Source organism: Hesperophylax consimilis, chromosome 4 (assembly GCF_061612785.1).
Source record: "Hesperophylax consimilis isolate HC1 chromosome 4, BYU_Hcon_1.0, whole genome shotgun sequence".
NCBI lineage: Eukaryota > Metazoa > Arthropoda > Insecta > Trichoptera > Limnephilidae > Hesperophylax > Hesperophylax consimilis.
In genome coordinates this window covers 32942408-32967894 of record NC_142839.1, presented here as the reverse complement: position 1 = coordinate 32967894, position 25487 = coordinate 32942408, and the positions used below count along the sequence as shown (strand labels likewise).

The 25487-nt window shown below is 31.9% G+C and overlaps 1 protein-coding gene across 4 annotated transcripts in view; it reads left to right on the top strand.

Moving 5' to 3' along the window:
* LOC149424585 (alpha-tocopherol transfer protein-like) overlaps positions 1-25487 on the top strand; it is an 89421-nt gene that overhangs the window by 43632 nt on the left and 20302 nt on the right. For all 4 annotated transcript variants that reach the window (XM_089631426.1, XM_089631423.1, XM_089631427.1 and 1 more), the window contains one exon: positions 14641-14820. In XM_089631426.1, the coding sequence (XP_089487552.1) occupies positions 14652-14820 (169 nt within the window). In that variant the 5' untranslated portion in view covers positions 14641-14651. The remainder of the gene's footprint in view (positions 1-14640; positions 14821-25487) is intronic.

The following is a 25487-nucleotide window of genomic DNA, read 5'->3' as shown; positions in this document are numbered from 1 at the left end:
GTCACCATCCGCGTCTGTCTGTTTGTGCGCTTAGTTCTTCTAAACTTTGCAACGGAGATTGATAGGGTTTTCACTATAATTTTGAAACTTTCTCGAGAAGGTTTATATATATAATACATGTATATTATATTTATTGAACGTAGAGAAAACTTCGAATACGCGTCAGCTAGTGGCTTTGTAAATTATCGATATTAATATCCATTTCAATGGAAACTGTCCGTAGGCGTTAATAGTTTCTGCAGTAAGCCACTTTATTTTATCCTCCGACGAAATGTCATGGGAAATATATTTGTATATTGCATTCGGATTTACGTGCATGCATGCAGTCGACTTTCTGCGATTGGCTGAATTCACATCTCTAGTTCCTGGAAAATGTGTTTCATTTCGTTATTGACTCACAACTGAGATTACACTTAATAGAAGCAGAGATATAGTTAGTTAATTTAATAATTATTTGATTTATTCAATCATTCAATTCCGATTCTGAATATTAATGTACTCATTTCTTATAAAATAGCAACTCTTTATTTATTTCAGACAGGTTTTTACATATCATATGTCAATATGAAATTGTCAAATAAAATACTAAATCGGAAATGTATAATTGACTTACAATTATTGTACTCGTTATTATGAAAAACTTCAATCTGTCAACTTACACCCGCTTTATTCACAAGGGCATCCCTAGCATAGCGGGTGAAATAACACTAAAAATGTATCCACTGTAATTTTTTTTAAACGAATAAATAAAATTAAAAATGAAATGTGAAATAACAACAATTAAAGTAAATACATTTTATTTGGGCACACTGGGCTTCGAACGAGCGATCTCCGGATTTGATGATATAATAATAAGAATCTGCACTGCCATCAAGTAAATTAATATCTTAAATTTTAAATTAACGATATCAGAAGTTATTAGATATTTATTTTTAATTAATTTTCCAGATATTCAGCAAACATGTTTTAATTAGAATCCAATTAGAAATTGATTGTTTTGAAAATAAACAACAGAGTTCCTTGTGTATGAAATAATTGACTTTCTGGATGTCTACTTACCAGCTTAAGACGACATTAACAGACACAGAACTTAACAAACAACATGGCAGAGGCCAGAAGTATTACAGACAATTTATTTTGACAAAGGATTTCGTCATGTTTTTATTCATGACGTAACTTCTTTTTTTTCGTCTTTTTTTAAAAACACGTGGCTCTTAAAAACCCAAATTTCCATAAATATTTGTATCACTACACTATTAATAACTCATTGAATATTTGTATAATTTATTTTTCCTGTTTTAAAATTACCATATAAACTTGTTAATGAATTTTTTTATAAAAATAACGACATATTTCACCTCAATATACCCACGTGAGAATCATTATTGTTTCGTGATCGTTCTTCAAATTTCGTCATTTAAATTTTGTGAGGTTATACACCTTCTGACCTTTAGTAAATCATGGATGTTTCGATCCATGGGTTTTTTTTGCGAAGTTTTAATTTTAAATCATCGGATATGACAAATAGTTATAATTACAGACTTGGTATGTGATTTGGAGTTTAATGTAGAAAGGTACATGAATATGTAAAATAATTTTGTTTCACCGAAAAATGCTGAACATGATGAGATGATGTTAATTTCTTTTCTGTCTTTGTTTTAGATAATAATCATAATGATATAATTGTTATGTTTGTATTTACTTGATATTTGACAGACTTCACAAAATATAGATTATACATCTGTAAATGGATATTTCTAAGCTCCATGGCTCGGGATTGTTAATGGTTGAGACAAACAAATCTGTGAATATTCGTTACGCCAAAGCTCACAGTTCGAGCTTTTTGCTGCAAGGAATAAATTTCCCTGTTACCGTGCCATGATATGTATTATATATAAAAATCAAGTGTCACTGTGTTTGTACACTCTAATCTCTGAAAGGTTCCATGATAACTCAACACAGTGTCAATTCAACACTCTTTTAAAAAGTTATATAAAGTCATTAGATACGTTGAAAAAAATTTTTTTTAACCTAACCTACTTAACCCAGGTGGCATTTTTAACAAAAAAATATTTATTTTTTCAGATTTCTCATCCAAAAATACATCCAACCACAAATTTTAAGTTCCCTACATAGACGGCGGTCTGTGGCAGGACAACGTCTTATATTATAAATTGCATTACAAATGGTTGAGTTAAAATCTAACTGGTTTCCATTCTTAATTTACAAAAATTCAGCCTACTCGCTGAATTTTCTGAATTCCTTTGTGCTCGCAAACTTGAAAAATAGTTGACTGATATTGCTGAAAATTTCAAAGTTTGTTTTTATCAGCGCCAGGAGTATTTACAGATGTTTAAATGGGAGAAGATGTTAGAGATGCCTGAGGAATACTTAAGGCGAAAGTTAATGCTAAATCACTATTTTGATCTTTGTAACGAATTGGCGTACATTATGAATACCAAAAAATATGCTTTAAATAGATTGAAGGTTTTCCTATCGTTTTGCTTGAGTAGAATACAAAGAAAAAAATAAATTACCCAATAAAAAATATAAATGTAATCTACTAAATATATTTTTTTTCAACAGAAATAGGTATCTAATGCACATAAGTTTCATAAACTTTTCTTAAACTGAACATTGTAAAGGTTGTTCTTATTAGGTTTAAAATAATTCAGGTAAAATAAACGCAATCAGTCAAAACACGTGCTATGCCAAATCACTATTTTGATTAATCTTTATAACGAATTGGTGTACATTATGAATACCAAAAAATATATGATTTAAGATTTTCACGGCCAAAAATAAATAACACATAAACAAATAAATAACACATCTGCCCTGATGATGGACACTGCAATGCTGTCCGAAACGTTGGCTAAAGAAGGAGTTAGCGCAACACGGCATAACACCCCAAAAACAAATAACAAAAAAACCAAAAAATATGCTTGAGATAAATTGAAGGTTTTCCAATCGTTTCGTTTGAGTAGAATACAAATGTAAACTACTAAAAAAATTTTTTTTAATAGAAATGTATGAAGGCATAAAGGAAACAACTTAAAAAAATACAGTATTATAGCTAAGATTATCTGTGACAGTTTCACTTGATTAATTTTTTTGCTTTCTTATAAAATTATTTACAAAATACAAAAAAAATAGTTTTGCGCTTGAACTCGAACGTTTCTAGACTCCGTTTGTCAAGCGATTTTAATGCCTATTACCTACAATATAAGGTATACCAATAATATACATATTTTTGGCTTGTATCTTCCTCTTAATGCAATCTCTTTGCAACGAAATGACGTACGGAGTCGAATTTAAGTCGATGTAATACAGTTTTAAGTCGATGTAATACAGTTTTAAGTCGATGTAATACAGTTTTAAGTCGATGTAATACAGTTTTAAGTCGATGTAATACAGTTTTAAGTCGATGTAATACAGTTTTAAGTCTATGTAATACAGTTTTAAGTCTATGTAATACAGTTTTAAGTAGATGTAATACAGTTTTTCAACAGTAACATTGTGGTAAAAAAGAAAAGGACATTAGCAATAGCGAAGCATTGCGGGAGATCCACTATACGTATATAACATTCCATATTGTGTAGCATTATTTTACTTTTGCATTAAAATACGAGCATCAATCTTATTTTATTTACAGTTGTTATTTAAAATTCTTTATTCTTAAAACGTGTTTGAAAAATTATCCTTGTAATCTTTATGCCATTTCCTGCGAGGTTGGTTTGTTATTGCTGTTAATATCAAGGTCGAGGTCAGTAGCATTGTGAACCTTTCATTATGGTATTTACTACTCTTCTTTCGCATGTACCTATTGCCATTCCTAATAAATTAAATAAAACAATAAAAAGTTTAAGTCGGTACCTACTTAACACAATTTATAAATTTTTACTAGACATTTATTGAATAATTAGATTTTATGAGTAATCTAGTACGTAAACAGAGAAAAAGGAATTTTGCTAATTTATTAAGATTCTCTCCAAATTATTTATAATCTGTTTAAAAACGGAATTGCAGGCCTTCAACGAATGAATTAACAGGTTTCCTTATAAAATTTCATATAAACTTTCATGAAAATCCGAATATTTTTTGCATTAGGTATGACGAAAATTCTTTCTATCATTATGATAATTTATTAAGGCAAATCAATAAAACATTATTATCTTGATGTTTTGTTAGTAATGTGTTTAGACATCGTGAACATATTATTAACAGTTTATCAGGAAACCTGTTAATTCATTCGTTAAAGTCCTGTAACACCGTTTTTAATCGGATTACCAATCATAAAGAGATTCTTAACAAATAAATAATACTAGTTTTTCTCCGTGTACACATGACATGTACGATGAAATATATTTACTTCTTCCTCAGAATCAAGGTTTTGCAATAGGTTCAATAATTTTATTTTTAAAAAATAGTCTTGACTAGTCAAGAGAACTTCTTTTTTTAGTACTTCTAAATTAGAAAGATGATTCAATCTGCAGATATTTTTTTGCGTACAGCTACTCAATACGGTCAAGGATATTCCGCAATACCCCTCGTCAATAAAGTAATAAATAAAAAATGTTTCCCATTTTTTTAATTAGCATCATAAAATCTATTATATTTCACAATAAATTATCGGCGGGTTTTCCGCACGTCGACAAGTAGATAATAATAATTAAGAAGTTACTGGCGGCTGTGAGAAGAAAAAAAAATACGCACTTTAAACCTTATTGAAATCGAGGGCCAAGTAATAACTAACCGGATTTTAAAATCAAATGCCAAATATTTTTACTGTACTAAAAAAATATACAAACTTTGCATTATTCATGATACCGTAAATCTTTTTATCCGGATAAAAAAATCTTTAAAAAATGCGTATACGCGAATTTCGTTCAACAATTCAACTTAAAAAATTAAATATTGATCAAATTAACATTTAAAAAATTAGGGTTATTTGAATATAGCGATACTTGGAAAGATTTTACGCGTAGAACAATTTATGATACTAACATTTTGGTCGGTAACTTCGTGAGTATCTGTTTTCATATACCTAACATGAAAACAATATTTTTTGTAAGATTATACGCATACATATTGTAGGCTTATAGCCACTTTACATAAATAGAATTAGCGTTGCTCGCTGTTGTGAGAAGTGTATTTTCAAGATTTATTTATATATTTTTGCAAACAAAATCAACCCGTAGAAACAAAGTATTTTTACTATGATACATACGTACATTATAAAATGACTTTAAAAATTTTACAAAAAAATGTTACTTTGACTGAGGATTGAAGCTTCCTACACAGGAACTGGAGTCGACAACGCTACAAACCTCGCCAAATTCCGATCGGGTAGGACCGTCGTTTATTTTGTATTTTAAGGCGAAGCTTAATGCTAAATTACTATTTTGATTAATCTTTATAATGAATTGAAGTACATCATGAATACCAAAAAATATGCTTTAGATAAATTGAAGGTTTTCCTATCGTTACGCTTGAGTAGAATACATATAAAAAATAAAATTAACAATAAAAATATAAATGTAAACTGTTAAAAAAAAAACAATAGAAATGTATGAACGCATAAAGGAAACAACATTAAAAAATACAGTATCATAGCTAAGATTATCTGTGACAGTTTCACTTGATTAACTTTTTTGCTTTCTTATAAAATTATTTACAAAATAACTAAAAACCAGTTTTGTGCTTGAAATCGAACGTTTCTAGACTCCATTTGTCAAGCGATTTTAATGCCTATTACCTACATTATAAGGTATACCAAGAATATATACATTTGTGGCTTGTAGCTTCCTCTTAACTGCTGTAATGTTATCTGATTTCAGAGAAATGCGTATTTTTCTGCGTATGTGTACGTAATTGCCACCAAAAAGGGGGTTTCTACAAAAACATTGTTTTGAGATAAACGCAAATAAAGATTGGCTAGCTCTTATGCCCAATTGTATCTCTTAAGCGGCTGTGTATATACGAGATAGAGCTTCGTGGCACATATAAATATGAATATGACATTACCGAAATCGGGCTTCTTAAAACACCAGTTTTTGTAGTTAGTGATCCTGTGATCCTAAACCCCCGAGTTAAAAGAATGCATTGTCATTGTCAACGAGTCTATGTATGGAGTTTCAGCTTAATCGGATGTCGGGCAGTGGGTTAATTTTCTCTTACGAGATTTGCGTTCACTCATTACCGAAAACAAAAGTCAAATTCAAATAGATGTGTTTAAACAATGAGTATAAAAAAGAATAGTGAAAACATACACGTAGAAAACTTTTAATATAAAATATTGCTGATTTATTAAGAATCTCTTCAAATTATTCGTAATTCGGTTAAAATCGGGACTACAGGCCCTTAACGAATTAATTGATAGGTTTCCTTTTAATAACTTTTACTAAAAGAGGAATGTATTGTCACGATGCCGGAACACGTGTTCATAAAAATCATAATATTTTCGCATTTCGTCATTATATATTATCAAGGTAAATGCATGAACACGTTTTTTAAATATTTGGAAAATACTAAAATTTTAACAGGAGACGTCCTGCAATCCCGTTTATAACCGGATTGCGGATAATTTAAGAGATTTTTATTAACATGATAAAATAATAGATTAGGTTAGTTCAGGTTGGATTAGTTTAGATTAGGTTAGATAAGATTTAGAAAAAGCATACTGGCTGTGCTTATACTTTACATTTATCCGTTTAAGGGTTAAACGCAACGCTCGTTGTATTCTACGTGTTCACAGATGGCGTTAATTAATTAATTTTGTTTAAATACGTTTTTGCAAGGTATTGCTTTACAGTATTAAGACAAATTATTTGTTTGCGCCCTCATATACGCAATATGAATATGAATCAATAGTTTTGTTCGTTTAAAGACTTAATTCTTTCGAGAAAGGCGCACAAATACAATATTTTACCGATGATTCAATCCAATATTGTATTTGTATGCCTTTCTCGATAGAATTGAGTTTTTATATGGACAAAACTATTTATTCATATTCATATTGCGTATATGAGGGCGCAAACAAATAATTTGTCTTAATACTGTAAAGCAATACCTTGCAAAAGCGTATTTAAACAAATTTAATTAATTAACGCCATCTGTGAACACGTAGAATACAACGAGCGTTGCGTTTATCCTGCTACGTATACATACTCGAGCCGAACTGCCTAGCTGAAATTCAACTTATGGCAAAGGAACGAAGCAACCGCAAATGAAATTTTAAACAGTTTTGAAGTAATCGTGCATTTCGTTGTCAGTAAGTTGAATTTTATTTGGATTATATTGCATTTTATTCAATTGATTCATAACAATCGATTATAGAAACAATTGAAATAAAATAACAAAGTGTCCCTTTTAATTGAAACAGCAGGTGCGTGCGACCTTCATATAAATTGAACGGGGGTACTCGCAAGCAGCCTACTAATTATTAATTCACGAGCCACAATCCTGATACGCGAGAGTGTAGGCAAACAAGTCAACGCGTACTCGGGAAGTCCAATACGCGGTGAAGGAGAAGGACCAACTCAGGTATTATTACTGACGGTAGGTCGTGATAGACCACAGTTTAAGCCGCAGACGAGTCTTGGGTAACAATCATTGACTCTTCAAACGTCCTTGAACCCATTTCTTGAGAAGATTTAGCTGCTGATTGTACGAGTATATATGCATAAAATATTTGTGTTTTTATAGCTTTTTTAATCGAGGTTCTTTCAGTGCTATAGAATGCACCACTTTAAAGCTTTATAGCCATTATTCTTACCACGCACATATACCCGGCGTTGCTGGGGGTTATTTATTTATCTATTTTTTTATTTTTTTTTTAAATAAACAAACAGCTTTTATATAATATGCAGTGATAGATATAAGTATACAAGTTAACTGAAGTCAAGCCACAGAAGTTTCTTATGTTAAAGTGCATTAGAAATGAAGTTTTAGTTTCTTTAAATTAATTTGGTGTTAAAGGAAGGGGAGAGGAAGAGGAAAATAGGAAGAGGATAGGAGACTATAGATTCTTAGGACATAGACATATATACCATCGCGGACTTTTCTGTAGTCCTTTTTACAATATAAAATTTCGTAGTAATCTATTTGAATGTATCTCATAAGGTTTAGCCAGCGTTAGCAATGTAAGCGACCGAAAATATTTTGTTTACGTCTTGATTACAAAACATCGAGTTTTCTCTACTTTCTATAAATATAATACGCATGTATTATATTTATAAACTTTCCGGAAGAAATTCTCTAAATTAAAATTAAGACCCTATCGAAATCCGTTCCTTAGTTTAGAAGAACTAAGCGCAAAAACAGTGAAAATTATTGACAATATGGAAAGAAATGAAAAATATAAGATTAAACAAGTTAACATGAAAAAAGAATACACATTAGTACAAAGTTATTAAAAGAAATGAAGAAGAAACAACAACAAAAGATTGCTATGAAGAGATCTCGTTAAAATAAGCGCTGCTAAAATGTTTAATCAGTACAGACTTATATTTCGTTGGGAGCTTATTAAAAACATTTTGAAAATAATAAAAATATTAGGTTTTACAAACAAAACCATGCCACACTGTAGTGTAATTAAAACAGAACTACGTACAAAATTTTTCGAAAAATACTGTAAAACTAAATATTTTTTTTACTTTTACTAGCAACAGCGAAATAATACATAATACCATTTATCTGATTCATCTCTTGCCCAAATGATTTTACAATGTGATAGAGGTAACAATTAAAAATTTCAACTAAAAGCAGAATCGTTAAAACTTTTTACACAACACGGGTTTTATATCTTTACAATTTAGATTCAATCAATGAAAAGCTTGATTCACAAGGCTTGGAAATTGATCCAATAATTTATGACTCCATTAGCTATCATTAAACAACAAATCAAAGGTCACTTAAGTTTTTAATTCAGTTAATTTTTTGTGCAAATTATGGACATTTCATAACAAAAGATTAATTCAATGCATGAGTATTAATGTGCTTTACACCAAAATAAATTCAAAATATTTATTTATGTTTTGCAAAATCGGCAATTTACATTTTATCAGTTTTTACATGTGTAGTATAGCCAAAATAACACAATTTATGACTGCCTTACGACTGTACCTCTAATAAGACAACATAATAAAAATAGAAATTTATAAGAAAATCGTATAAAAAACTAAAAATTGCTTGTGAAAAGTAAGAAAAACATTTTTTAAAGAGCTTATTCTAAATTGGGAATATAATCTTCTCAAATTTAATTATATAAAAAAAATTATTCCCGTACTAAAAAATATTAGCTGTTACTCGATGTAAATCGATGTATTCTATAAAAAGAGCACGTTCGTGCTCAAACGATTAAAAATTACCTTCGAATTCTCATCACCTCCTCTTGACGTCGACAATACAGAATTATTTATTTTTTTCAAATGTATTAAAAAAACACATACATATAAGTCGTTATGCGTAGTAACTGCTTCATAAGAGTTTACTTTTAAGGCCAAGGTCGCAAGTTACTCTCAATGCCCGAAAGACAATTATTCGAATTGCCATAGTAACAGGCAACGGTTTAGGAATGCATTATAAGTAGTAGCTTATTTTGTATTCACAATGTCCAACGCATTTCGCATAATCAAGCATTCGTAATAAAACTTCATATTAAACAGATTTGTTTTCTGAAGCAGAAAAAACTTTCTAGCTCACTGGTGTCTTAAAATTTGCGCAACTTTTCCGTGTTTATTATCAAAACAACTATTTTAGCTGGCAGGATCAATTCCTTCACGAGCTATGCAACTTTTAAATTTCCATGTAACTGTCATAAAATAATGAAAAATCGCATCTTGTTTTTTTTCAACTGTACAATGAGAATACGAGATACTTGCACGATGTGTGTAAATTATCTTAGAATTAAATCGCATTTGATTAAAGAAACTACACATACCTTAATCAAACTGTCCATCTTCAACTCAACTCTTTATTTAATTATATTTGGATAGATGTATACGGTACAACAGTAGAAAATCACGATTTAGCTCATTTGATCCAAGGAAAAATAATAATATATTTCAGAAAAAAAAATGTTGTTTCGTAAAAAAATCTAAGCTCTTCAAAACATTTCCTGTATAATTTGCTTCAATGAACTGCGCAATAGTTTGAATAGAAGTTACAATAACATTAATTAGTACCTACCTTATTTTTTTTAAATCATATTCAAATACAAATATAAAATACTCTTGAAGTTTGTATCTTTTATCTAAAAAGTATATTATGAAGATATCTGTATGAAATCATCATTATACAGCAGTCCTCTAGCCATCTCATAATCTTGACAAATCAAAGTATTTCGATACAATCGAATTCCTACTTCAACTCTTTTGGCTTTGCTTTGCTTACTAGAATAAAAAAAACGATCCTTCAAATGTGATTCTTGTCATGTTTTAATGATATCATGGAGCACTCTTTTACATTTATTCTCTTATAGAATTAATCTTTGTATTTTTTTTTCTTTTTTTCCACTCACAATACTGGCCTTTATTCCACATCCCCTTAATAATTCGTTATTTGACTTTTGTACCTACATAATGTGATCATGTGACATTGTTTTTTTACGGCAGGCTAGGTCCGCAATGAACGTTCTTAAATAAGTTTGATTAGATCATTATATTAAGAGTGGGTACGGCGAAAATCAGAAAAAAAGATACGGTCACATCTGGGACTCGAACCCAGGATCTTCGCATTGCCGAGGCACTACTCTGCCAACTGCGCTAGTGAGATCATATTTCCTTGGGTCATATTTAACTGAATCATACTAGAAGAACTACCAACATTATCCTCATTTTTCTCAATGCACATTTTTATTGGCTGCTATTTTTATGTGTGATCGCAAGATTCACCTCGAACTAAATGCAATCTAGATAGTGTCTATATAGCGAAGTATGTAGGTGTATACACATTCCTACCTATAATAAGTAATATAATAATATTTAGTATAGGGCTAATATTATTTGATTCAGCAAAAAAAAATCTTAGTTCAATTAGCAAGTCAAATTAGGTACATACCGTGATTATTCACGGGTAATAATCAAATTACCTGTACGATTGAGGTTCACTGAATGTTAACTGAGTGACATGTTTAGAAAAAGCCACGGGATGCACTCATGTTGTTGCAAGGTATCGCATTATTCATGTGAACAAGATGTAATCGGTGTACATTAATACAACTTAATTGGCTATTTATTCTAGACAATGATTACGGAATAACCAGTCATATTTAATTATGTTTTTTTATAGCCACCATCTTTATGATGGTTTCACCTGACAGTAAATTATTAACCTTAAGGACGGGTTGATTCACAGAATTTGAACAATTCATGAAATTAAAAGTGGATTTACAAGTTCTTAAAAGGTTCTATTTGAGTTGTGTTACTATACCAGTATTGGCCAGTTGTTTCACAAAACTGAAACAATAACAGAACTTGTATAAAACTTTCACAGAACTTGCAAATCATCTTTGAAATTTGATGAATTTTTGAAATTCTGTGAAACTACCAGTCCTAAGAGATTTACAATCGTAATAGGATATTTTAATAATCACGTAGAGATTTTTATCTCTTGTCGATTAAAAAACAATTGTTTTTTATGATTTATGATTATTGAAGTTACTGATATTATCCAGCACCTCGATGAGTTTCATCTTTGTGTTTCTGTTATACACGGTGTCGAGAAACTCTTAGCACAAGCGGGGAGACTATAACTTTTTATTTGAGTATTGGTTTCCGAGTAAATTAAAGGGGAAGCTGGAATTTTTTAAGCCAAATGTTTTTTTTATACCAGTCGCTAGGGGTTATTATCAGCTGTTGAAGGTCTTTTATAATGCGTTGAAACGTATCCCCAGCTCCAAAAGAGGTGGTTAAAAAAAATTATATCTATGATATGTAAATTCAAAAGTTTCCCGCTTGTACTGTGAGTTTTTTATGATATGTAAATTCAACAGTTTCCCACTTGTACTGCGAATTTACTATGATATGTAAATTCAACAGTTTCCCGCTTGTACTGCGAGTTTTCTATGATATGTAAATTCAAGAGTTTCCTGCTTGCACTGCGAGTTTTCTATGTAATGTAAATTCAACAGTTTCCCGCTTGTACTGGGAGTTTTCTATGTTATGTAAATTCCACAGATTCCCGCTTGTACTGCGAGTTTTCTATGTTATGTATATTCAAGAATGGATTGTTTATGTAAAAGTATCAGAAATACCAGATAGAAAATTTAGCAAATTTCATGATAACAGTGCTTACTCTTTGAGAGCTTTTGAAGCTTCCAGTGAACAGGTTTTTTGCATCACAAATAAGATTAATTTAGTTTTGTTAGTACATATTTTAATTTAATCGACTGTAGTGCTTTATATTGATGACATTGAACTTAAAAAGACTGAACAGAAAATACCTAGAAGTGTGATCGATAATCAACAAAAATCTAATAACAATATCGTGGTCCAAGATAGGCTAATGAAAATAATTATTTGTCATTTGAATTACACTCGAGGAAAAAACCTCGAAAAAGAAATTAAATATCTGGAATTCTTTGGTATATATTACCTCCAGCATACATAGAGTAGGGTTCGCAATCCCGAATCCCGCGGAATTTCAGCAATATTTCATATCGCGGGTTTGCGGGATTTTCATGTGCAGAAATTGTGGGATTTAAAAAAAAAACTAAATTTAAACAAAAATGTGCTGTGACGACAGCTCAACCATCTAGTAAAGAAGTAGAGAGAGCGTTTTCCGCTGCTGGGCTTTTGTGCACAAACGTCTGATCACGGATGGGTGATTGGACTCTCCACAATCTTATGTTTTTTTCGATCCTTTTTTTATCAATTTTTTCTTTAAATACTTAAAATTTTACTTTTTGAATAGCTTTTTATAACATTACTAGTTTCAAAGATTATTAACACGAAAAGTCTTCTTGTATGACGTACTATATGATCCCGTTTTAAGGCGATGCCATACGTAGTAATGCAACATGTACTTTTGGTTTGAAAATTTGGTCGCCTAGAAATGTTTCAGATGCTTTAATTAAATACTGCGAGTGGAATACATCTTGGGCTTTGAAACAATCGAGTATTTTTTAGATAAGTCTTTTTATAAGCCCAGAAAAAAATAATGTATAGGCCCATGAAAACTGATTTAAAGTTCAAAATCTCCTACTTACAAACCCATTTTCATAAAATGATCGAAAAAAAACATCCACAAAATAAAATAAAAGGCACTTTTTGGCCATGTTTTGTTCTTGCATAAATCAAAACAGGCGGATGGTGTTAAGCGGGAATTTAAACCTTATCGCCATCTACGTAAGGGTTGTTATTGATAGCGGCTCAATTTAAAATATTACACGACGTAGTGCGTCGCCTCAAAGTCTTTATTATAATACATTAGCATCAAAGATAATGGATAACAAATATTAAAAAAATGTTCATTCAATGTTAGTATTACTTAAATTTAATAGCCTTTATTAAAAATCCCGCAATCCCGTGGGATTTTACAAACTTGCAGTATTTTCAAAACTTAATACAGACACGCCCACAGATTAATATTCAGTAAAAAAATAAGAAAACATGAAGACTGAACATAATCAGAATATTGCTAAAATATCATAAAATTACTGTCGAATTCGTAATATCTTTAAGCCCCCAACTTTCAGATGATGGCCATATATCATATATTACTTACTTAGGTAAGATACATTTGCATTGGTGTTTAATATACAAACGTCATCTGCAGAGATTTCTACTGTTTTCTCTATTATAAAGCCAAGGTTTTCTTCGTCATAGGCCGCAGACTAACAATTATAAGGTCTTAATTACACAACCAGCGACTACGGAAATGTGCATTCTCTATTGCAACAATACTAATTTATTGCTTTATAGATTATTTCCTCGCTCGTTAAGTTGGTACCTAGAAACAATGATATTTTTATAAGAAAAACAATAAATAATCTTATAAAAGATAAGAAAACTTTTTTTAAATACGTATGGCTTTGTCTGAACGTTTTTTTTTTTTATCAATAGGTTAGGTTAGGTTATGTTATCGTAAAAGCTATACAACATAATTTATAGTCAAATCGAAATTATAATGTAAATAATAATCACAAGATCAAAAAGAAAACAACAGTTTTATTTAAATATTTTAAACCGCTTTTAGTGGTTATTTACGTTATAATTTCGATTTAACTACAATTTATGTCAGTCTCCAAATTAAGTGCTTTAGAATATTTGTTACACCACGGCAACAACACAAATAAAGCATAAACCGTACGTTATTTATCACAATAATGCTGAAGTTTTTTTCTTGCACATTGAATGAGACAAACGATGTACGTATGTCTGTTTCCCCAATAGGGAAAATATAATCATTATCGTTCATCTCCCTCACTCATATTAAATAAAAGAAAAGCCGAAGGAATTATAAAGAAACACATTTAGTTCAATAAAATTTTTAAAAAAATCCTGAGCTAATTTTTATACTAAGCTTTTCTTAAACACATTTTTTAAATAAATCTCATCTTATTTGCTAGCTTCTGTCGCATTATATTAAGCTACTACTTATATATTAATATATGTGTATATGTTTTTGTTAATCCAGACGCAAACACTATGCTGTCCACACTGGAGCACCTCCCCTCCATCCAGTATGGTGATTTCACCCTCCAGTTCGAGCTGGATGACCTTCCCAGCGAGGTTAGGGAGAAGGCTAGGATCGAGCTCAGAGAGACGCCAGACAGGAGCAGGGAGGCTGTCATCGCGCTGAGAGAACTGCTGAGAGGTAAGAGTGAAAAATAAAATCATCAACATATTCTTCTACTTACCAAAGTCGATAATTCGACATCGACTGTAAAGCGATAATTCTGACGGCCTCTGAGGTTAAGCGTTTACGATCCTTGGCTATGATTCCGGAAATTAAATTAGATTTTCGAAATAGCCCTTGTGAAAGGCATCGGATTCGAAAATTTGCTCAAAATTTGTTGACTTTAATTTAGTTTTACGTCAACTAAGTTGGTCGACGTTCCGCCACCATTTTAACAGTTTGGCACTTGCAGTCTAGCTTGAATTCAGTTACATACATAAACGTATATTTGGAATAACGTCTGATCACCAGACTAGGCACATGCGCGTATTATTTCGGCTGACTCCATATAAATTATTAATTTTAAGATATTACCTTGAAGGTTAAATTCGGATTTCCGTTATTGTCATAGAAACAATTGATAAAATCAATGAATAAACACATCGGCTAAATAACTGAATAGTAATGACAGTTCTAGGTCAAAACATATATTTGAGGTCTTTATTGTTGAATGCAGCACTCCGATATGATCGTAATGACCTCAAAAAACGAATATGACATCATGAACATCAAATATTTACTATGGCCCGGTGTATCAGTCAGTCCGTATCCTCGCTTTGCGCGACATTCCTTGCGCAAATTTAAGCGGACTAAGTCGGCCGCTAAGCTTGGTAAGCCACAGAATAGTTCAATGTTTAGACACCGCGGCGCTAGCAGTAACAAATGTCAAATATGACGTTTATGCAAGAATCTTCAATCTCTCCGAAATATATTTAAACTGCATAATTTTATCTGTATCGACTGTTACATTCATCGAGTGATTGGGGATGTTGATTGTATTATTTTATAATCAATCTAAAATAGACAAATAGTTTTGTAAGGTATTATAATGCATTTTTCAAAGTTAGGACAGTGTTTTCAGCGGTGTTTTTCATAATTTTATGAATAGTGCATTGACTACAGCAAAAAATACTATTTAAAATTACTATACTCGCGAATAGCACCATGCTGATCGAAGTGAGGAACTTAATAAAAAAATCAATTCGTAAATTAGCCCGCCTAAAACATTTGACATTTTGAAAGCTAGTGATGTCCCGATAACGTAGGAGCATAGATATAACACTCACGTAACGTAGAAAATCGAGTAGGTACTTTACTCTTATAAAATTTTAGACAGTACGTGTAATATTGCTAATATCTAGGTTTTATGTTCCAAGTCGCGCTAAGCTCCACATTCCAACCAAGCTGAGCTTAAATCAACCTGTATACCGGGCGTATTTATTTTACAACTAGTCAGTTCTTGTCGAGTTTGGTCAATTTTTAAACTCGATTTTCTTTCCTTTATCGCTCCTATCACCATGATCAAAATCTATTTTTGCAACCGGCCCATTCTTCAGTTCTTACCAGGTTTAGCAAGCATTTAGGGCTTTTTCGTTTGGTTTTACATGGAATAAGCCTGTTTGTGCACCACATTTATTATTCCTTATCGCTAGGATCGAGACTGAGTTAACCTGTAATTAGTGCTAGACCTATGCCCTAGAACAAACAGACTTATCTCGTAGGGGGACAATTAAGAAACAAGTTTCAATCATTAAATCATTGATAAATTACAAATTATCTTAGCCATTACGAGTTTGTGGTTGTGATACCAATATCTAATAGTTATGGTGACCACTTATCAACATTTATTCAACACGCTTTGAATCTTATCTCGTGGGTTGGATTAAACTTTATTTATTCGCCTACAAAAACATGGTTTCGGGGTCAGAAGGCAGTAGTACTACTTGTCTGCCATGTGGAGGTTGCCAAGTTGCAAATGGAACCGAGTGAAGGTGATTGGGTATTTTCGAACCAAAAGACAAAACTAAAACCGGACTGCGAACAAATGTTTTGGCATAAATAAAATCAAGGAAAAGTGAAAGCAACTTTGGAAAACTGCCCACGTAAGTTTGATGTACGAGTAAGTTAATACAGATCTTTGGATCAGAGGTAAGAACCTATATAGGACAAGAGAAGGGCTTCTTTTTAACCACATATTCTACAACTTTGTCATCAACTAACATTTCTTAACCCTTAACTTGATTCTGTATCTTTTAAGATACACTAACTCAAGGCTGCCCAACCTTTTTAACAGTTGGGCGAAATTAACGATTTTAAATCACTGGCGGGCAACTGAATACCTGTGACGGTTCCTATTTCCATGGGGGGGGGGGTTGTTAGAGAATTTCTATAAAACATAATTCCCCACAAAAAAAATTAAAATGAGTGCTCCCTACAAAATATTTGAAATCCATGATGGGGGGGGGGGTTGTTACGGAACCAACAATTTTTCGAATTCCATTGGGGGGGGGGGGATGGCTACAAGATTCCATTTCGGACGCAAAAAATATTGTATCAAAAACCGGTGTATTTTTGTTTCAAAAGTAAGTTCAACAGGTTAGATTTTTTCGTCGCTGATTCTTGCCTTCGTTGGCAACACTGGTGACCGCGCACAAGCTGCATTGTTTGTTTTACCGCGGGCCCGCGACACTTTTTCAAATTGGCGGGTTTTTTGAAAATGGTTCACGCGGGCCACTTATAATTCGTTCGCGGGCCACATTGTGGCCCGCGAGCCTGGGGTTGGGCAGCCTTGCACTAACTGAAAGTATTCATTAATCCTTAATTACCTTCATATCCCTTGTGGTATCCTACTGTTAATTTTTTTTTAAATGTTTACTGTTTGCCATCTGTCGGATAGTTACATACGGTTTTAATCGCCTTCAAACTTGACTCCTTTCATTTTGTGCAAGTTTTTTGCAGAGGAACTTTTTTAAAAATTCAATAAGTTCACAAATCAGATATTTTTGGTGTTTCTGACACTCCGTAGGTAAAATTACGTACAAACATAGGTCATATTTTTTCATCCTTGTCTTTTCTTAAATAATAAGATTTTAAATAAGTCCCATTTGCTAAAAACTGAATGTCACCCTATCTGTCTATTACCTACTTTGCTTCTTCTTTTGAATAATGATTAATGATTAGTTATGGTTCAAATATTGTTACAATATACTGTAAAATTACCCATCTGGTAACACATCTAATACTTATTTTTTCTTTAATTTTGAAATATTTTGTATTTTTATGTAAAATTACTTTATGTTTGTGATTACTCTTATGTTTGCTTCACTCAAATGTAAGTTGTTAACCTCGACACAGGCTTAGTCCTAGTGAGGTTGATTTTATGTGAAAAAAAATATTTTATGTATAGTGTATTAATAAATAAATAAATAAAAATACAAATACAAACGTAGGTTAAAATCAATATTCTCTTTTTATTTATCGGGAAATAATTTAGTCAATAATTTTTTGCAATATAAGAAAAGATACAATCTATATAACCCTTCTTACAATAATATTTTCTAAAATAAAATACCAAATGCAGAAAACCTTGCATAACAAATATTTTTTATTTGAATATTTATATTAGTTAAAAGTCTTGGCACATCGTAAGATGTCCATACAGTTCCTTCAAGCCAGCTTATAAGTCAACTGTCACATTCCTGGAATAATTTCTCACAGAAAAAAACAAACATCAGAAATCGTCAGACAGCGCTATGAAAGTTCTCAAATTGACGCATTGAAAACTCTTTTTTCTGAATCGTTAAAGGTTTTTTTTACTTTTTACGTAAAACAGCATAATTTTTATATGTATAACATAATGTCAAACTTTCAAATTAATATATCAAACAGTTAAAATTACAAAATTCGAATGTTTACCGTAGTGATAAAATGAAAACACATAAATGATTATTGATTTTCCAACACAATATTTTTTATTAAATTCCTTTCACATCCTTGTAAATGTAAAACCTGTAAGAATCCTTATTTTTTATTTATGAGTCTGACGCACATACGCTATACTCTCAAGGTTTGGCCTATTTCGATATGCTGAAATAGGCCTAGCCACGAGAATATGGCGTGGTCTGTCATTGGCATTAATTTGTAATTTACAATTCCTTTTTTTTAAGTAAAAAAATGTTGCCTAAAATGAATTTTATATAAGATAAAGGTAACTTAATTTTAGCTTTATCCACATGCAAATAACTTTGCTAGTAATACGACACTCTAGTGGACTACAGGTGTAACTCAAATATTATCGAGTTATGACCTTTGCTGGGGAAACGAAATAAAGGTCGCTCACATAATATGAAGTGGGGTGATGTCGTAAAGTAACTTTTGCTTTGGTGTGCCGCAAAAAATCACAAAAATATTTTAAAAAGTATATCTGGAGGACAGAAATAAGAGGATCAGAAATTGGACATAAGAAATTTAAAAAAAGTGTTCATTCGACAATAGTTAGAGGTCGCGGGTTCAAATCCTGGTGTGTGCAAATAAATTTTATTTAATTAATTTGTATTATTTCAAAAATTACTAATTTAAAATAGTATATTTGCGGCGCGTCCAAGGGTGGAATATACTCTCAGTATCGCCATGGTTTAAAAATAATAATAAGACCACCATTCAGAATTGAAACGTTGCTTGAAATGATTTTAACCGTGTTTGTTGACGAGATCTGCATAGCCAGGTACATCACTACCTTCCTCTTCCCCATCTCCTTCCTCTCCCACTACCTTAAACCCCACAACGTTCTTGGTTATCCTACTTAAAATGAGGCATAACGTAACATAACTTGATGGTATACTGAATCATGATAGTATACTGAATGTATGTATTATACCGCAAAAACATTCGGATCCTGGTGCTCTAGTGTCATAAAATTCAAAATCGACTATGTTCAGCATAAAACAACATTTTAATTGCAAGCCATATAATTTTGAAACATTTATTTAAATTTTTATAAGGAATACAGCGCCGCAAAATTGATTCGTATTTTAGGAAAAAAGATTTTTTTGAATATTGTTGAATCTTGGAAAAATAATACACGACAAACCATTTAGGTAATGGGTGTGAAGTTACTAAATGGGAATTCACCTCAGCCTATGACATGGAAAAAAACACTAGCTAGCTACATCGTTTATCATCCAACGGAAAATTATTCCGTGATTATTGTTCATTGAATAAGTAATCAGAACCTTAAGTAAACCAATTTTCTTTAATGAGTTTCTATTCTCTGGCGCTAATGACAACCAGTGGAATAATTGATCATTAAAATGATTTTCTTATTTCACCTATGTCTTAGTGTCTTTGTGTTTCCTACGTACTATGTACATCAGACAGCAGATCTCGTGACAACTTGTGAATCTGTAATTAAGATCAATCTTCATTGAAAAAATCCATCACGTCGGTTGTGCAAATTGGTATAGGTCGCACAATTTAATTTATGTTGTATCTACTTAGAATTGTATGTATAAGTATATATTGAGTTTGATTCTGATGTCCTTGCGAAACATCACGGAGAAACCTCATTTTGTCTTGCTCACGCCTACTTAAATCTTTAGCAAAAAAGTGGCAACAAAATCATACATTGGTCGAATTTTAAATAGACGCTAGAAATTTTTGAAATCTCCAAAAGGATCTCAGAACACTTCAGAGCTTGTAAACTCGGCCACCCTGACAAATCGGCAATTGACGAGCATTTGATTGACACCTGGCATTACTTTGGATTTGTTCCTGAAGTCCTGGGGAGACCCAAAACTTATAGAGCACGGATGATTATGGAGGCCATTGAAATCCATAAAAATCCCGTAAACATTAATAGAGACGATGGAGCTAAGCTCAATAGTTCCTGGTATCCGGTAATTGACGGCTACACCATAGCTAAACGAAGAAAACAACTTTAAAATAAAAAATAATAAAAAAAATTAATAAAAGTTGATACGTTAATGTTAGCTCAGATTTTTGGAGCTGGCAACACGGTATCACAACCTCATACATAAGGTCACATTTCACCACAACCTCAAATAACACATTTGCCCTGATGATGGACACTGCAATGCTGTCCGAAACGTTGGCGAAAGAAGGAGTTAGCGAAACACGGCATAACACCCCAAAAACGAGTTAAATTAGCCCATTCGGCAGATAGTATCATGTCAACCACAATACATTCTACAATACATTTTTCTGAAATTTGATGATACTTTATTAAATAAATAAAAATTTACAGTTGTTAATTAATACACGAAATACAAGGTACTATCCTTTTTCATTTTGGCTTAGGTATTAGCGGTGTTGACTCCAGTCTCTGGGGAGGAAGGTTCAATCCTCACTAAAATTGACTACTATCCGGCCCAAGAGATGGCGCAACTATTGAAAAAAATTAAAATAGAACTATTATTCTAAAAATATTCTTATCGGTTAATTTTTTTTCCATGTTTTGTTATTTAAAAATATTTTACTCCGAAAAAATTGCGAAATATAAAAAGTCCCCCACGATGGTATAAATATGTTTTTTTGCTTTTCAAAGCCATACTTTTTATGTTATACTGGGATATGTAAGAGCGCCCCTGTCTACCGTATAAGGAAAAGGGGACCATATCGCCACCCGGTTGGCCAGTGTTGTTAGGCTCTGTAGGAAAGGATTTATTGGGTTTTGAAGAGGCCCAGATTATATGGAGGAGAAAAAACAATAATAATATAATTACATGTTATACCGTTCCCTGTCCCGTTCCTTTTGTTTAACAACACTCGCAAATATTCAAAACGAACGCAACGCATAAAATAAAAAGATTAACGAAAAACAATAATCTCTTATAAAACTAGTATCAGTTTATTTTACTCATATAAGTTGATCAAGAAAAATCTAGTCAGAATAAACAAATCTTAATTAATTCATGATTAATTCGCAATCCACGTGGAGCTAATAAATAGATATAATAATTAAATACTAATTCCATCATTTCAGAACGTAATCGAAAAAACAAGTTTTGATAATATATACAGTATTGCTTAATTAATGTCTCAAATTAACATAAGCATATTATATGTCAAGAATACTTTCCGTACGGGAAAGTACTCACTACTACCTTGTAATGATCTGCCCTTTCTACTTCAAACTTTTCCTTCTCTTCTTTCTACGATAAATTTTCTGTAAGTCCCATAGGAAACTTTTCCATAAGGCTTTGGTTATGTATATCCGGGGTAGGAATATCCTCCCTGTGGTCTTTATAAGCCTTTGCTCCTCTATTTATTACACACCCCTTCAAGTGTGTACATCCTAGATTGTCTACGTGACGTACGACCTTGAACGTACTCATTTCACGTGACGGGTAAGTATAAAAAGGCTTCACCGAACGTTGTGTTGGTTTTTTGTTTCTCGGTTTAGAATCCTAGTTATGTATGTATGTGTGGTATCCCTCGGTTCTTTTGAGATAGAGTGAGTTGAATCCATTACCGCTGTGTTTTAAACCCATTTCATAAACCTTATCTTCTAAGTCGCCTGCTCCCTCAACTTGTAATGTTTCACCTTTTTGGGTGTGAGAGTAATTTTATATATTTCTTTTTTTTTGTTTAAAACAAATAGAATTTTCTTCTCTCTTGGCTATGATCGATATTTGTTTTTCTTTTCTAAGGCTTTACATATGTGTTCGTAGGGTTGGAAAATTCTTCCCCTACAACACATAAGCCTCCATGAAAATTGGACCCTTAATTTCTTTGATAACTACAGAAAGCCACTTAAAGCTCTCTTGTACTATATATCTTTATAGACATATGTACTTAACTAATTAATACGTTATTTACGGCCTTGAACGCAAATATTTTCGTATTTATATTGTAATTAAATTCCATCAAACGTTGTGTAATTTTTTTGATTTATGATATAGGATTTTAATTACTTTCATTTTGTGGTAACTTTGGTTCTTTTCAGGTTAGTGATTGGGTAAGGAGATTGGATTACGTCGAGATATTGCGAACGCTGGTATCATTTAACCTAACTAAATTTTTCCTGATAATCCCTATCTCCTAATTCTAATTCCTTTAGAAACCGTAAAACCTGTGGAAAATACATAACATTTAATTTAGTGTCATAGCATACATATATAGTTAAAACAATCGAATATAGGTTAGTACAATATTAGTTATGAAACATATGTTCTCCAAAATTCTCTCCAATTCTGCGACGACCTGTGGGGTACATACATGTTGATTTAATCTTTGTAAGTATGGTTAGTGTTTATGATTTTGTACGAAGACGAACTCGGAAAGCAATATTGCTGTTAATAATTTGGCGCCTCCTCCTGCAATGTAACCGGGTGAACCAAGGTCGAATAAGACTTTCACACCGTCGTCAGGTGCCTCTAGTGGTAGGTACTTGCGAGGCTTTCCCACACCTCCAGATCCACAACCCTCTAGCGCTACGATCGAACCTCCCCTGGGTCCAGTACACTCCAAATTCCATCACCTCCGGATTTACGACTACTGAAGCGAACCGGTTTCGTCTTCTGAACAATCATATACTCACGGTTGTTGTAATGACAAGTTTCCTAGGCTTGCCACCACTCCAAGAAGCGATGTGACATGACCATTCTTAGGCCTAAAACGCCAGCTGTAGGCGGGTTCACATCACCCAGTGGATTATACATTCAAATACATATATGTATACATACGTTTTTTTTTATAATTCACAATGTAACATTTTCTCACATGAAACATTGGGAACCAAGAATCTCAAATCCCAGGGTTGTGAGTCCTGAGTCCGATATCTCGATACATAAATACTAATAGGAAATACGAATAAATACGATATACTAAGTAATATATTTGTTTGTTTGTTTGACAGTTTTGGTATCGCGGTCTGACAACCACATATTTTTTTGTTTTCCGTTGATGGGTTTTGTAAGGAGTGACCCCTCCCCTCTTTTGGTTGAATTTGACTGAGTTATTTGACTGAGTTATTTGACATTGGGCGGAAATAGGTTGTACTCATACGTACAAAATTATTATGACACTTAGATTTGGCCACTTTGGATATGATCACATAACTAGTATGTGCGACTTAATTGAACCATAATTAACCGAATAGGTATCTTGAGTGAGCTATTCATCTCTGACGTGCGTAGTTAGGTATTTAGGATGTTTTCTTATTGATATTATTTTGACTTCTAGCCAGTGTATAAAACACACATGAATATGCTTGCTGTGATTTGGTATGAAGGACTAGCTTTGAGAAACCTGCCCTTATCGGACACGATGTTTTATTTATTTTAGAGTTCGGTTGGAATGCAGTTCGTCTAATTAAAAGGACTTTGACCTATTTTAGGGTCTTATGAATTCTTTGTGGGTTATATTTGTATCTGCTATCAGTGACATAATATCTACTATCAGCTGATAGTTTAGAAGACAAATCGTACATTATCGCCTTTTTGATTGTCATAGTACAAGTAGGTAAATAAGGCTTACCTAATTTCGAAAGGATATTTAGAAGTAGGTATTTGTTTTTGACACGAATGTGGTAATAGGTATTTGAAGTAGACATTTGTGCATGACACAAGTGTGATAATAGGTATTCGTGATATATACATCTTTATATGTGAAATGGTGCAAAGTTATACCATATTATAGGTATCATATGTACCTAATTCTTGGGATAGATCTAGTTGCTGAAATATCGCAACCAGAGGCTGGACCGAATTATAACCTGTATATATAAAATATAAAATATTATAAGATTTCATTTTTTTGATTTCTCGGCTTTCAGGAACGTTGCCGCCAATGATTTTCTCTCCCCTCTCGGCTCTCAGGAACGTTGTCTTTTGATTTCTGATTTTTTTATTTTATATTTTGATTTCTTTTGACTCACCCACCTTGATCGATCATGCAAATATATCCATTCGGGTTTACACGAAATTTGCGATCAAGGTTCCAAAATATTACCTACTTGCTGTTTAGAATGTAGTCTTAATTAAATTGATTCGTGACTACCATTTCTTTTTCATTTGACCGCGGCTTTAAAGTTTTGATTTAGTTTTCGTAAATGTTGATTGACGTAAGGACTGAGGTTAATACTTTCCAAAATATATCGCAAACAATGATAAGATATTTAGTATTATTATTTATACAAAATCTGAACTAATCGTATTATTATTACTCCTTTTATTTCGAAACAAAGGAGAGTGATTATTGTTATTTTTCCCGAAACACTATTTTAAGACAAAGAGGTAACGTTTATTTTAATTTTAAACTTAACTTTAAAGTATCCGATGAATCCTTTATTTTCAAATTTATTTCATTATTACTTTTTAAACAAAGAGACAATATTTATTTTTATCATTTTCACTTTTTTTTAATCCTTCCGAATTCTCTTCGTACTTATTTTAACTGAATAATAAAATCACAAAGAGATTAAATTTAATCAAATCTAATCATTGATATTACTTTTCGAACTGTCTAAATTGTGTTTCTTTTTTAAGCTAATGATGTACGTATCTACTATTAATATTTTTTTTCCAAAATTGATACTAAATTATAATCTATTTTTAAATATCAATACGCGATCACGTTCACCTTAGATATCCGATAAAACACTTAAATTGAATTTAAATGATTTTCACTTTGAATGAAATAATTAGTTTAGAATTTAAATAATTTACAAATCACTTTTTTGCACTTTTCACATTAACACTCCTAAACACTGAGTTTAAACTCTATTTTATTATAGGATTTCACTGATGGGATTTTCAAAGAGGATTTGGAATAACTGAATTTAACTT